We start from the raw sequence: 12,745 nt of genomic DNA on the forward strand, positions 1-12,745 counted from the left end.
TACCAACAGCTCAGTGCAGCAGAAATGGGTGGCTTTGGGATGTGGGAGGAACCTGCACCACCTCAGCCATAATCCAAACAACAACATGGGCCAGAGGGGAGCCATACTCCTACCTGTAATGAATACAAATTTCTGCAGGAGCACCCAAGATCTCCAAAAACCCCACTGATGCCTGTGCCCCTGGACCTGGCTCACTGTGAGTATGAGAGCCATGAACAGTGAATGAGCTGGGGTGGACATGTGGGGAAGGAAAATGGAACAAACAAACAAATAAAATAATAATAATAATTAAAAAAAAGCAAGTGAGACTATTCAAAAGGGGGACTTTATTTTTATTACACTGGAGCCAGGCGTCAGTGCGCCAGTTCAGCTTTGATACACAATAAATCAGCAAACCTGTCACTCAGTTTGGAAACCAAGATTGCAGTGGCACTAAAAACACATTGAAAACATTTACTCTCTTCCCTTTTTTTTTTTTTCCTCTTTTGTTTTTGGTACAAAAATGGTACAAACAACAATACAAAATATTTGTGCTGTTGGCGGTTACAAAAAAAGGTTTTTGAACTGGGTTAACGGACGCAAACTTTTGCTTTTGCGTGAATACAGCAGAACAGCAGAAGTCTTCCTTGAGAACAACCACAGTCATGCGGGCTGCTACACAGCTTCTCCATCAGAAAGGAAACATGCAAAATCATCATTAAAATAAAAAAAAAAAAGTGCTCCAATTATACATCTACGTGTTGGTGTTGTTGCTGTTTTTTCCCCTATTAGGTTTGTAGCTTCAAGCACTAACTACATTATGTACACTGTGTGTGAACAGTTGTATGTGGGGTTGGTGTGGACTGGAAAGAACTTTTATTTTCCCCATGAAGCTGAGTTAATTTGCGTGGGAGACACCTACGTTGTCTGGCTGCTGTTTTAAACACTTGCATTCATCGTGACACAGCATTTCCCCCCATCCCCTGGTATTTTTTTTTCACACTTAAAATAAGGAGCTCCAAAAGACATCACAAATAAAAGTTCCGTATTTTACCTTTAATATATATATTTTTTTTTTAGATTAAACAAAGTTGCAATCTTGGCATATTGTGTGGTACAGACGCTGCACTGACCATTGCCTCTCTTCAATGCCCGAGCATCCACCCTTTGTGAAGCAGTTACAGCCACCTCTGAAACCCCATTTCTGAAGGCTGGATTTGGACCTGACTATCCCTAAAAACCCATGGGGAGCAAACTCCCCATCAGCATTGTACAACTGCCAACAGCCTCACCCGGTCCAACAAAAAAGGGGAAAAAATGGAAAACACAAAACCAGAGGCGAAACCATGACTAGAACGTGGGACACCTAGAACAGACTTGCCTATTTACTGTCATTAATTACCTGCTGAATCTCCTCCTTGCCTTTCAAGGCATTTCTGAGACTGACGCTGCTCCCAGCTTTAGGCTGCATGATAAACACCAGCAGGGCTCTGGGTCATGCTCTGCCAGGGGTGGCTGTGGGTTCAGCAGTGACACTGCACCTGCACTGTCCCTGGCTCAGGGATGTGCAATCCTCATCCTTAGGAAATAGGGAAGCCACACGTGTGGCTTGGGAACTCATCCCTGAGACAGCAGGGAGAGCTGTGCTGGTGTCCCCTGGCAGTGCTATGGGGTAACAGTGGTGTTTTAGGGACAGAATACCCTCCACCTGCCTGAAAACACGCCCTTCCCCACTGCCTTGTAGGGTACAAAGAGTGGGGAACACTTCTTTAAATAGTTTAATGTTTTAGTTTATATTAGTCAGGGAATTAGGACTCTGATCTCAATGCATTAACCCCTCCTGTTGCCTCTCAGAATAAACAGCAACTGCAGGCTCAGCCAAAGGGTTCTTTGCCTCACCACAGCTCCTTGTAAGCTGCCTCCAGCTGTCACTGTGTCCCATCCATGAGGATCACAGGGGGACTGAGTGATGGCAAATTCACCTTGTCAATGGGACGCCGTGGATTAATGTAAATTTTTTTAGCTGGGTTACAAACATTAGCAAGCAAAAATGTTTGTAAAAAGTGTTCTGTTTTCACTGCTGGATGTGCCCCTCGCTTACCTTCCAGCGATCCCACTGCAAGAGAAGTGGCCTGATGCTGCTGCTGCTGGTGGGGCTGTAAACCTCACAGAGGGAGTATACAGGGAGCAGAAAGGGGAAGAGGAAAAGAAGGAGGAGGTCCTGCAGAGGGAGACTGAACAGAACTGGGTCAAAACACAATAATCTGGTTGGTTTGATTTATAGGCTCGTGGGATTGGAACGGCTGGATTGCAAATGCTGCAGGAAAAAATATCAGCTGAATTTAAAAAAAGTCGCCAATGGAAACAGGTTGGTTTATTTTTAATCACTCGAAGAGTTTTGTTTGACTTAGGTTGCATAAATGTTCTTGAAAACATTAAATGTTTAGACAAGCTGAAGTCAGACAACATCCCCTTCATGGCTAGAGCGGCTCCTTGTTGCACAGCTGGGGAGAGTGCACTGCTGATGGCCTGGAGCTGCTGTCCCACACCCCTGGCAGCCCCTCCCCACCTGGAATCCCTCATCCCAGCTAAAACTGCAGCAGATGTGAAGCACCAAGTGCTCTGGAGCAGGGATTGAGCTGCTCTCCCAGGTGAGCAGTGCCAGGTGGATGGCAAGGCACAGCTCACGGCAGAGACCTGGCTTGGCAGGATCCACACGAGCATTCCAGGAGCCACATGGAGCTGGCAGGCAGTGGCACGGACCCGTGGATGGAGAACCATTGGCCTCACCTGGCCCTCGAGCTGAATCCTCCTCCCGTGTTGGTGATGGGGCTACGGCGATGGACACCAGCAGCAAGAAACACCAAGTGTGTTTTTATTATTCACTGTGCCTGTGCCCAGGCAGCTTCTGCAGAGGTGCAAAGCCCTGGTGGTGAAATATTCCAGCCCGTGGCTTTTCCAAAAGAAACAGGGAAGAATCAAGAGTGCCATGGGTAAGGAAGAGAGGCTGCGGGGCCACGCAGCCTCTGTGCCAGGTGGCTGGGAGCAGGGGGCTGTGAGGTTTGCCAAGAGTGGTCAAGAGGAGGGGGATGGCACACGGCAGAAGCAAACCAAGACTTTCATGGAGGCCACACAAGATGACTGAGTTCACAACGATGGAATGGGAATCTGGAAGAGTGTCAGGTGCTGCCAGCCCATGCCCGTGGTGTGACATCCTCACCTTGCTGTGGCCATTAGTGCCATCCCTCTCCTCTGAGGTCCACATATTGCCTCCTGGTCTCCTCAAGAACCTTGGGTGAGAGTGAGTTTGCTCTCTGAGCCGTGAAAGACAAACTGACCCATTGACTGACCGACCAAGACAAAAAGAAAGATCTCACCCTTGGTAGTTAATAACATCCTGGTAATGCTGAAGTCCCCTCGGGCAGACTTTTACCATATTCCACTTCATACAAGACACATTTCAAATGCTCATTAATTTACAGAAATTGCATTTTATAGAAAATATGATACAATGAAATATAAAATGCAGTAGGAGCATTTCAAAAATCTATAGAGACGATCTTGCAGCCCAGTTTACCCTCTGAAAGGTGCCCACTCATCACCCCAAGCTCTCGTCCTCTCATTCTCGCTCTCGTGTGCACGCGCTCGCTCCCCCCGCCTCCCCCCCTTTAACTCTTAGCATTCAACTTGAGAATCAATAGAGATATCAAAAAAAGCGTGATTATCCCCTGGACAATCACCTTCCAATACTGTGCACATTCTTGGATTTAAAGGAAAATATATCTAAGCACTTTTACAAGTTTTAGCGAACCCACTGCAAAATCGTCTGCAGAATATAAAACACAGGTAATCCAAGATTTCATAGCACATTAATTAAGTGGCTCATAATCCATTAAATGTGGTTTATATTACACATCCATGCAGTCTAAATCATTTTACAAACATTAGACATAAACCCACTAGTCCAAATCAGTAAAGGAAAAATGTAATAAAAAAAGCTAATAACTATTTGTTATTGGTTAAACTGACCCTACATATAAACTAGGTAGTTTGCTACCATTTATAATACTGATGTTGAATTATGCCTGGATGCTGCAAAACCTCTTGCTTACTTGGCAATGCTTGAGCATATTAACCACAAGATACTTAACAGGCCCTCGTTGCACTTCTTCTCCAAAAAAACACATTTACTACAGATAGCAGCGCCTACCCATCGAATAGAAAGGACACACATTAGCTGAGTTACACGATGTTGTTGAGCTTTGGCTACTAATGCTCCAAGGCATTAATGTGGTACTAGACTAACTCCATACTTAGGGATGGGAAAAGTGTGGGTAACCTGTCCCTGTCCTTGGCACTGCCTCGGCCGCGAGCGGCGCCGCCGCACAAACCCTGCCTCAGCCCGGGAGAGCAGCACTGGTGCTGGGCACCCTCAGGGATGGGGACACCAGCACCAGCATCACCTCCTCACCGGTGCTGGGCATCCTCAGGGATGGGGACACCAGCACCAGCATCACCTCCTCACCGGTGCTGGGCATCCTCAGGGATGGGGACACCAGCACCAGCATCACCTCCTCACCGGTGCTGGGCATCCTCAGGGATGGGGACACCAGCATCACCTCCTCACCGGTGCTGGGCATCCTCAGGGATGGGGACACCAGCACCACCTCCTCACCGGTGCTGGGCATCCTCAGGGATGGGGACACCAGCATCACCTCCTCACCGGTGCTGGGCATCCTCAGGGATGGGGACACCAGCACCAGCACCACCTCCTCACTGGTGCTGGGCATCCTCAGGGATGGGGACACCAGCACCACCTCCTCACCGGTGCTGGGCATCCTCAGGGATGGAGACACCAGCACCACCTCCTCACCGGTGCTGGGCATCCTCAGGGATGGGGACACCAGCACCACCTCCTCACCGGTGCTGGGCATCCTCAGGGATGGGGACACCAGCGCCACCTCCTCACCCCGCCGGCGTGTCCGTCGCTCACGAGGTCGTGGGAGCCAAAACGCGGCGATAGCAGAAAAACAAAGAGATGGGCCTTTGGTCATGTCACCATTTACTTCGTAGGGTTTAGGCAAGGGCTGTCGGAGATTTCTGTTGCAATAACCAAAGGCTTTATCAATGCTATAGTTCTATGCAGCTACATTGAGTGTGACCAGGGGCCAGCAGAGCCCGCTGGTCGGTATTTTGCATCTGATAACACTGAATTATATACAACATGATGACTAGTTCACCACCTGCTGAGGCTTAAAGATGGCTGTTAAGATTTTGACTCAAAACATCTCCCCCCCTCCCCACCCCCCATCTTCTTCCACCCCAGAATGAGTCACCCCCTTAAAAAAAAACCAACAAAACAAAACAAAACAAAACAAGGCAAAAAAGAAACAATCTCCACAGTTCCTTTTTGTTAACTCCTTCCCAGCTAGAACTGGCTTAGGGTCACAGGGAGTGCTGCCCAGGATGGTTGTATGTTTGTTTTCATCACTCCTGAGATTGAAGGGAATCTGACACATGCACCAAAAGGCACTTTCAAATATATATATATATATATATATTTTAAAAACAGTGCTTCTGTTCTAAGAAATTCAAGTTAAGACAGAGTACCTTTCACTCTCTTTAGTCATAAAGCAGGTAAACGAGCAATATCCCAGCTGACATTATAAAAAACAAAAAAAAAAAAACCCAAAAAGAAACCTGCAGCAGAGACAAGTGTTCATGCGAGACAGCTCAATATTCTAGGAAAAAAAATACAACAGAAAAAAAGAAAATAAAAAGAAACCTCCTATATCACCACTAAAAATAACAATACAGTCAGCAGGGGATATTAATTAAAAAAGCTGCCACATCTGTACAGTTCTTGCTCCTGCATCGGCTCTTTTCATTAACGTTGTCTGTGGGTTTGTTGGTTTTTTTTGTTTTTTTTTTGTTTCCTATATTTTTTAATCCTTCTTCTTTTTTTTTTTTTTTTGTAATTTTTTTGTAATTTTTTTTTTGTAATAAGATGAGGTCAGTTTAATCTTCCTCTCCTCCCCCGTACATGTCCGCCAGTTTCTTGAACCTGGGCCCCCAGTCGTTCAGGTAGTCGTAGTCCTGGTCCCCGGAGCTGGAGGAGTTGAGGGAGCTGACGGAGCCGGCGGTGGAGCCGCTGCCCTCGTAGTCAAAGACCAGCAGGGAGTCGTAGGGGGGGGCCGTGGGGTCGTTGTCTGCTGCACGTAGGCCCTGGGGGGGGAACACACGGCGTTAGTGCCCACCGTGGGGTTTGAGGGGGGTCTGGGCTGGGGGGATGCTTGGCATGCCCACAGCAACGCTGAAAGGGAAAAATTATGGTCCTGAGGCTTCCTGGATGCACCTCCAGGTAGAGAGCTTTCAGCTGCCCCCAGCAAAAAACCCAATAACTCCCAGTGTCCTTAAAAATAGTTGTTATTTCCAATTGTTTATTTCCTATGATCCATTTCTGGAGCTGGAAATCTTTCTGTCCTGGCAAGCGTGCCCTTGCTGGGGTTGCCTGTTGAGATTTCCAGCTTAGCCAATGAAAGAAAAACCAGCACCCTTCCTCTCCCACCAACATTTTAATTTTGATGATTTCCATTCCTTTAGGAAAACAAAAATTAAAAAAAAAATCACTCCTGGCAAAATTTTGCAATTAGGACAGACGTGGGGTGTGGAATCCTGGGCAGAGGGCTGGAGAGCATTGCCGCTCCTGTGCAGTGTGGGCAGCAGCGTAGGCAGGCCATGGAAATGGCCTCGGGATATGGAGAAAAAGAATTGCTTTGCTGCAGAGCCCAGCGTCAGGAAAAGCCGGGTGGAATAGCCCTGCAATAAAGCAAATGTCCCACATTCCCACCTTCAGAAGCCCTGGCCTCAGCGTGGGGAGATGGAACTGGTTTCAGCAGCAGGGACGTGTGTAAGGACAGCGAGCCTTCACAAGCACGGACGTGTGTAAATGTGAGTGAAGGATGGGCAAAGGGACAAAGGAAGAAGGGATTTCAGTGATGAAAATGAGAAAAGCGCAGCAGGAAATGCATGTAATAATAGAATTAAATGGCTGTAACATTTATTTTTCTGGCTTAGGAAATGGATGGTGTGCTTTGTCTCGGAGGAAATAATGCATTGATTGGTTTGTAACCACTCAATCACTCAAAACTAAAAATGAGATAAGAAATACCAAATGGACAGATATTTGTACAGGCAGATAAAGGAGCAGTAATCTAACATAAAATAAAGAAACCCTCTCTGATCTGAGTCTCTCTGTGCTGCAAACTCTTTGAGGCTTTACACCAAACAGAGCTTACACAGGAAGACACAAACTGCTGAAATAATTACAATTCCAGGAGCCACAAATGGCTCATTCTGCCTGGGTTCTGAAAAGCATCATGTTTGTGACACCCACAAGACAGAAATCTTGGGCTTTTTGCTGACCAGTGCCTTCATTAGGCCAAGCCCTGCATCCTTTGCTCATACCACTCCTTGCCCTGGTTGGCATCAGATTTCTGGCCTGAACAGCAGCACTGCTTGGTCCGTGCAGTCAGGGAAACCTGACTTTAGCTGGCTGCTCAAACTTTGAAGATGTGACACAGGACCCCCTACAGAACATACCTCATTAATAAAATCACCAATATCCCCTGGATGTGGGATTACTGGTCTTATAGGATACTGTGGTTCAGCACCAATAGGTCTTTCATCCACTCTTCTGACTCCAGGTGTCTTGTTCAGCACGTGATCCATGGTCTCTGGCTGCTGGAGCTGGCTTAAATCGTAATCCTGTGACAAATGGGAAGGCACAGTGTGAAACTGGGAGCTTTTCATTCACATTACCTACTCACTCCATGTGCAAACAAGTCAAGGGCTCTAATTCTGTTTCAGCTGAAGTTTGATGGCAAATCTTATCCCTGGGTATGTAGCACCTCCATCTGAATTACAGATGAACCTGACCTCTGAGGAGCTCATAAAATTGACCTCCTAAGAGTGTATCTTATAAGTTAAATTCAATATTTAAATACTTTCTGAATATTTCACATAGTGTCTAAATATCTGGGACAAAACCCTGCCTTTTGTTTGCATGTGCATAGGTGTACACATAATTTTTTTGAGAAAATACACAATATAATGTAGAGATGCAGAGTTAGTAGACATATTATTGCAATTACATTTCTACAGAAGTAAAAACATTAAAATGTGTATTGCATTTATGCATGGAGACCTTTCAAAGTAATTATGTTCTTTTTGCTTGTGAAAAATCCCAACAGAATAGGTTTCTATCACGAAATGAGAACCAGGTAATATTTCATTAAAAATACATTCAGGTAGGTAATGGTGTTTTGCTGCTTATCCTTTGCTGTTATTTTTAACAAATCCTTCCTAAAATATTTAAGCCTACTGTGTAGTTGCCTGAAACCAGATACTTCAGCTACTTGGAATGCTTAGAACAGTGCTTTGTTCTACCAGGAACACTATCCTTGTGCTCAAGTGATGGAATCTCCAGGAGCAATATTTATAAATAACTTGACAGCGACAGGAAAAAAAAAAAGCAATGTTAATTGCGAGGATTTTTCTGTGGAGTAAGAACTTTTCAAGGTTTGGGTAAACTCCTGCCTCAGAGTTTTCCATGGCAGCTCTCACCGGGCTCACTGCTCACCACTGGGACCTCCACGGCAGGATGTGCTGCAGTGGTTTTGGGGGATCCCTAAGCACTGACCTGGAACCACGCAGTCCAGTTCAACGAGCAAAAATAAAGCCATTAAACAATGTACAGTCACGTAACCTGCATGAACATTGTATTGGAGAGTGTCCTGGGCTCTTTACTCATATTTGGTAGGAGTAAAAAACCGGTGACTTCAACATGAGTGACAAAACTTCGCTATTTTTTAGCTGAGGAATCGGACACGTAGCAGTGGAAAAGCACATCCCAGGAGTGCAGGCCAGGGAGGTTTTCATGCAATATCAGCACTGGTGTCTGTAGGAAGAGGCCCTGAAGGAAAGCTGACGTGTTCAGGCAGCCTGTGGCTCAGGGCTCTGTCACCCAGCACAGCTTTGCCACCCCGTGCTGCGTGGTGAAAGAGAAAATCCCCAAATCTCTTTAGACATTTCTCACAAACCATGTCCAGAAATTAAAAGAAATTAAAGGCACATTAGAGACGATTAAGGAAAGCCCAGAGAAGATCAAAAAACCAAGGCAAGAGACTGCAGCCACATGGTTGGGCAGGGCAGTAGCGACTGGTTGGTTTTATGAAGATCTCTGGTAAAATATACAATTTTAATGACTTAAGTAACAAAAATATGGTTTGAACATGAGTGTCAATGGAGTGATTTATAGTTCTTCCTCAGGAAGATGCCTAGGGGGTAGAAAAATCCCTGTGGCACTGGCTTCCTGGCATTGTCCTGTTTACACAGGAGCGTGTCCCAGTAATATCCTGAATGTCCTGGACCTGCTGGCCCTCCACCCCACCAGGAAAGCCAATAAAGCTGCCTGGTCATAAATAAAGGAGCACAAACCTTTTTTGCATGTATTTTACTAAAAACAATGTGATTTCTGCCTTTTTTTGGGAGTACAGATTGCACAGCTGCTCCTCGGCCACAGGTCAGGGGCTCTTCTCACCTGGTCCTCCTCTCCACCTCCCTCTTCGTCGTACTTGAGGATGTTGTCCCGGACGTCGTCCTCGGGGTCGATGAGGAGCTGCTTGGTGTGGCGCTCCTTCTCCCGCCGCTTCATCCACACCACGAAGAGCAGAACCATGGCTGCAACGGGGAGGGAGCTGGGTGAGCTGCTGGGGACCTCCTGCAGCAGGCCAGGCTGAGGGTGTCCTAACACATCACCTACCCTCACCCACTGCAGAGAACCTCACTGGCTGCTGGCAGGAGGAAGAAAATGTTAACCTATTGCATGGTCTAATTTTTAAGGGAGAGATCAGTGAGAGCTGTAAATACTGTGTCACATTCCCACTGCAAACATTTCTTTAAGATCCATCACAGAACTGATTGAGCTGATATTAATCAGGACTAAAACACACAATCAAAGCAGAAGAAACAAGGAAGTGTGAAAAATGCAGCTCTCGGAAAATATTTGATCTGAATCCTGAGTTTTCAGGATTAGATTTCCACCTTTTTATTCAGGGACATAAAGATGAAGGGAAGAGAGCTGCAGAGAAGGAAGCAGGTGCAGATGCCCAACGTTTGTGCACAAGGGGCTGTTCCAGCAGCGTGGCACAGGTTCAGATCATGAGCCCTGACTGTGACAGTCTCTGCTGTTTTCTGCAGCTGGCCAGGCAAGACTGATCTGGGGAGGATGCACAACACTGAGTCCTGTAATCCAATTTGGCCTCCCTCATATTCTTCTTTGGTCCATGAGGGAGGCTCTTTAGACTTCTGAGATCAGATTAGCCAGGACATTAGCACATGCATTTGGCCATTGACTTGGAAAGCAAATCTCAGATCATCTGAAATCCTTTCGGAGAGCAGGGCTAGCTTTGCAGAACGAGGGAGAGCAAATCTAGTAGCACAGAGCCAAGCTCCTCAGGCATCAGCATTTGCATGCCAGGCTTGGCTAGTCTCTCTCAGCACAGTAACTGGGAGAGATGAGCAGTTCTTGAACCATGAGGAATTTTTTCCTTTTTAAACAGCTTTACCCACAGGGAACACTGGCTCACTGCTCCACAGCCTCACCCTTCCAAGGGACACCCGTGTCCCAGGGGCCGTGTGCTCCCTGTGAATTACTGCATGCAAGGTATCTGGGAACTCAAGTCTCCACTGACATAAGGCAGCCAGATCTTGTCTTCTTCAGGAACGTGTTAATACGTTTGTTTTCATTCTCACACTCAGTAGCTGCAAGTAATGCCCTGAAGAATGAAAGTTCAGTCTGGGCAGCTGCTGCAGTCACACCTCCCACTGCTGTCCCCTCTGTTCTCCATGCAAGCCCCACACTGAGCTGCAACGGTGGCAATTTGCAGAAGGGAGCAATGGATGGACAGTGGAGGTGGGAACAAATGTCCCAGGCTCATTTCACCTGGGTCAACCCTGTGCCAAACTAACACAAGCAAACTCAGGCAGGATGTGAGATCCCAAAGTTTGGGGGTTTTACTTGAGACCAGACCCTGGGGACATGGATGGGCTGTCCAGCTTGCAGGAGGAGGTGGTTAGAAGGATCCAAATTCTTCCTCCCAGCACCAAAGTGTTTATACCCAACAGGAATTCAGTGAAGGGATTGAAGAGGACGGGACAGCTAATTACTGCCATTGTGTGCACTGGCACATCCCTGCCTGCCAGCTAACAGAATTGTTTTCAGATAGTTCAGCATTTCTTTAATGCTTATCCCAGATCTATTCAATAAAGAAAAAAAGAAAAGGAAAGAAAATGTAACTCTCATCTGTAATATAAAACCTCAGCTATTTAGCAGACTATTGAAGTCCTTTTTTCATTGTTCCTTTTCAAGTCTCTCACAACAAGATACCTGACTGGTCCACAAAGACAATATTATAATGGTTACTGGGGTTTATCTTTTTATTTCCTTTTTTTTTTTTTCCAAATGATGCTTTTTCATGCACTTGTGGAAAAAACGGTGCCATTAATGCCTTTACAGCTACCTTGGAAAAAAAGCCACCTTCAAAGTGTCAGTGGTGGATGTAGTGCACTCTCCTTCCTTTTATTCACTCTGCAGAATGGGAAGTGCTATTACTGTTGTTAGAACCATTTTCGCTCTGCATGTAGTTTTCCCTGAAATCTATTGTCTTCACCTTTCACAATTTTTTACTGCATTGCTCTTCTAAATGTGTTATTTGTGCAGCTAATACATCAGGCAGCAAGAAGAAGAAAAAAACCCCTTTGAGCAAAGGTAAAGGCATAAACTTCCTTCACAGGAGCAATCTTGGATCTGCCCCCTTGCTTCTTCTTCCTTTTAAAGTCATCCAACTTTGACCTGCTGACTCTAAAATGGACAGATAGCACAGGAAAATCCCTCTTCTGCCTTTTTCTAGGCTATTGTTTAGAAGTCATGATACGAAACAGATAGAAAGGAGGCAAAACACTGGAAGGATGTAACTGTAAAACTACTCATTGCAAATTACATTTTTCATCACTGATACAGTGCTTTGCAGCTCTCCAAGATAAAAAAAAAAAAGTCAATTAGAATTACAATGAATGTAAAAATAAGCTTTTGTAATAAAACCCGTAATTTAAAATGGGATAATATATCTGAAAATGGAAAGAGGAATCTCTTAAATCAAATGTCCTTCAGCTGAAGTTAATTTCAGTCAATAGGATTTTCAACCGTTTTAAATTGTATTTTAGCACTGGATTTATACAAGAGCAGCAAAAAGAAGACCTGTGCTTAATCACTTCTGTGGCTCCAGTGCAAACTTTGAGCCCAGAGGCAGCAGCAAACCTGCACAGCAAAAGGAGGTGAGGGTGATGAACACCTTCATCTTCATCGGGGCCCTGAATAACCACTGTGGCTGGAGGGGGCAGCCAAAACTGGGAATGTGGGGCAGCAACTGGGCACAGGGATGCTCCATCAGCTCAGCTGGGCTGGGACAGGAGCAGGGGCTGCACAACCACCCAGTTCCTTCCTCACTCTCCATCCTGATCCAGCAGATCAATTACACACCAATACATTCCCAGCACCAGCCCAGGATGTGGGGGGATGTCCAGGGGTGACCCGTTCTCCTGCTGTACCATGTCATGTCCCCATTAGGTGACACCTGGAGCATACTGCTCTGTCTGCTCTCTGTTAAAATGCACTGGGGGTAAATATTAAATGTGATTTAGCACC

At 46.0% G+C, this 12,745-nt stretch overlaps 1 protein-coding gene across 4 annotated transcripts in view; it reads right to left on the minus strand.

The window, feature by feature from the left end:
• Positions 1-303: 303 nt before the first annotated feature.
• Positions 304-12,745, minus strand: part of CDH4 (cadherin 4) — a 421,918-nt gene continuing 409,476 nt past the window's right edge. For all 4 annotated transcript variants that reach the window (XM_021553526.3, XM_085558266.1, XM_085558267.1 and 1 more), the window contains 3 exons: positions 9,581-9,720; positions 7,582-7,746; positions 304-6,204 (listed from right to left, as the gene is read on the minus strand). In XM_021553526.3, the coding sequence (XP_021409201.1) occupies positions 5,998-6,204; positions 7,582-7,746; positions 9,581-9,720 (512 nt within the window). In that variant the 3' untranslated portion in view covers positions 304-5,997. The remainder of the gene's footprint in view (positions 6,205-7,581; positions 7,747-9,580; positions 9,721-12,745) is intronic.

Source organism: Lonchura striata, chromosome 20 (genome assembly GCF_050655825.1).
Source record: "Lonchura striata isolate lonStrDom1 chromosome 20, ASM5065582v1, whole genome shotgun sequence".
NCBI classification, from domain to species: Eukaryota; Metazoa; Chordata; class Aves; order Passeriformes; family Estrildidae; genus Lonchura; species Lonchura striata.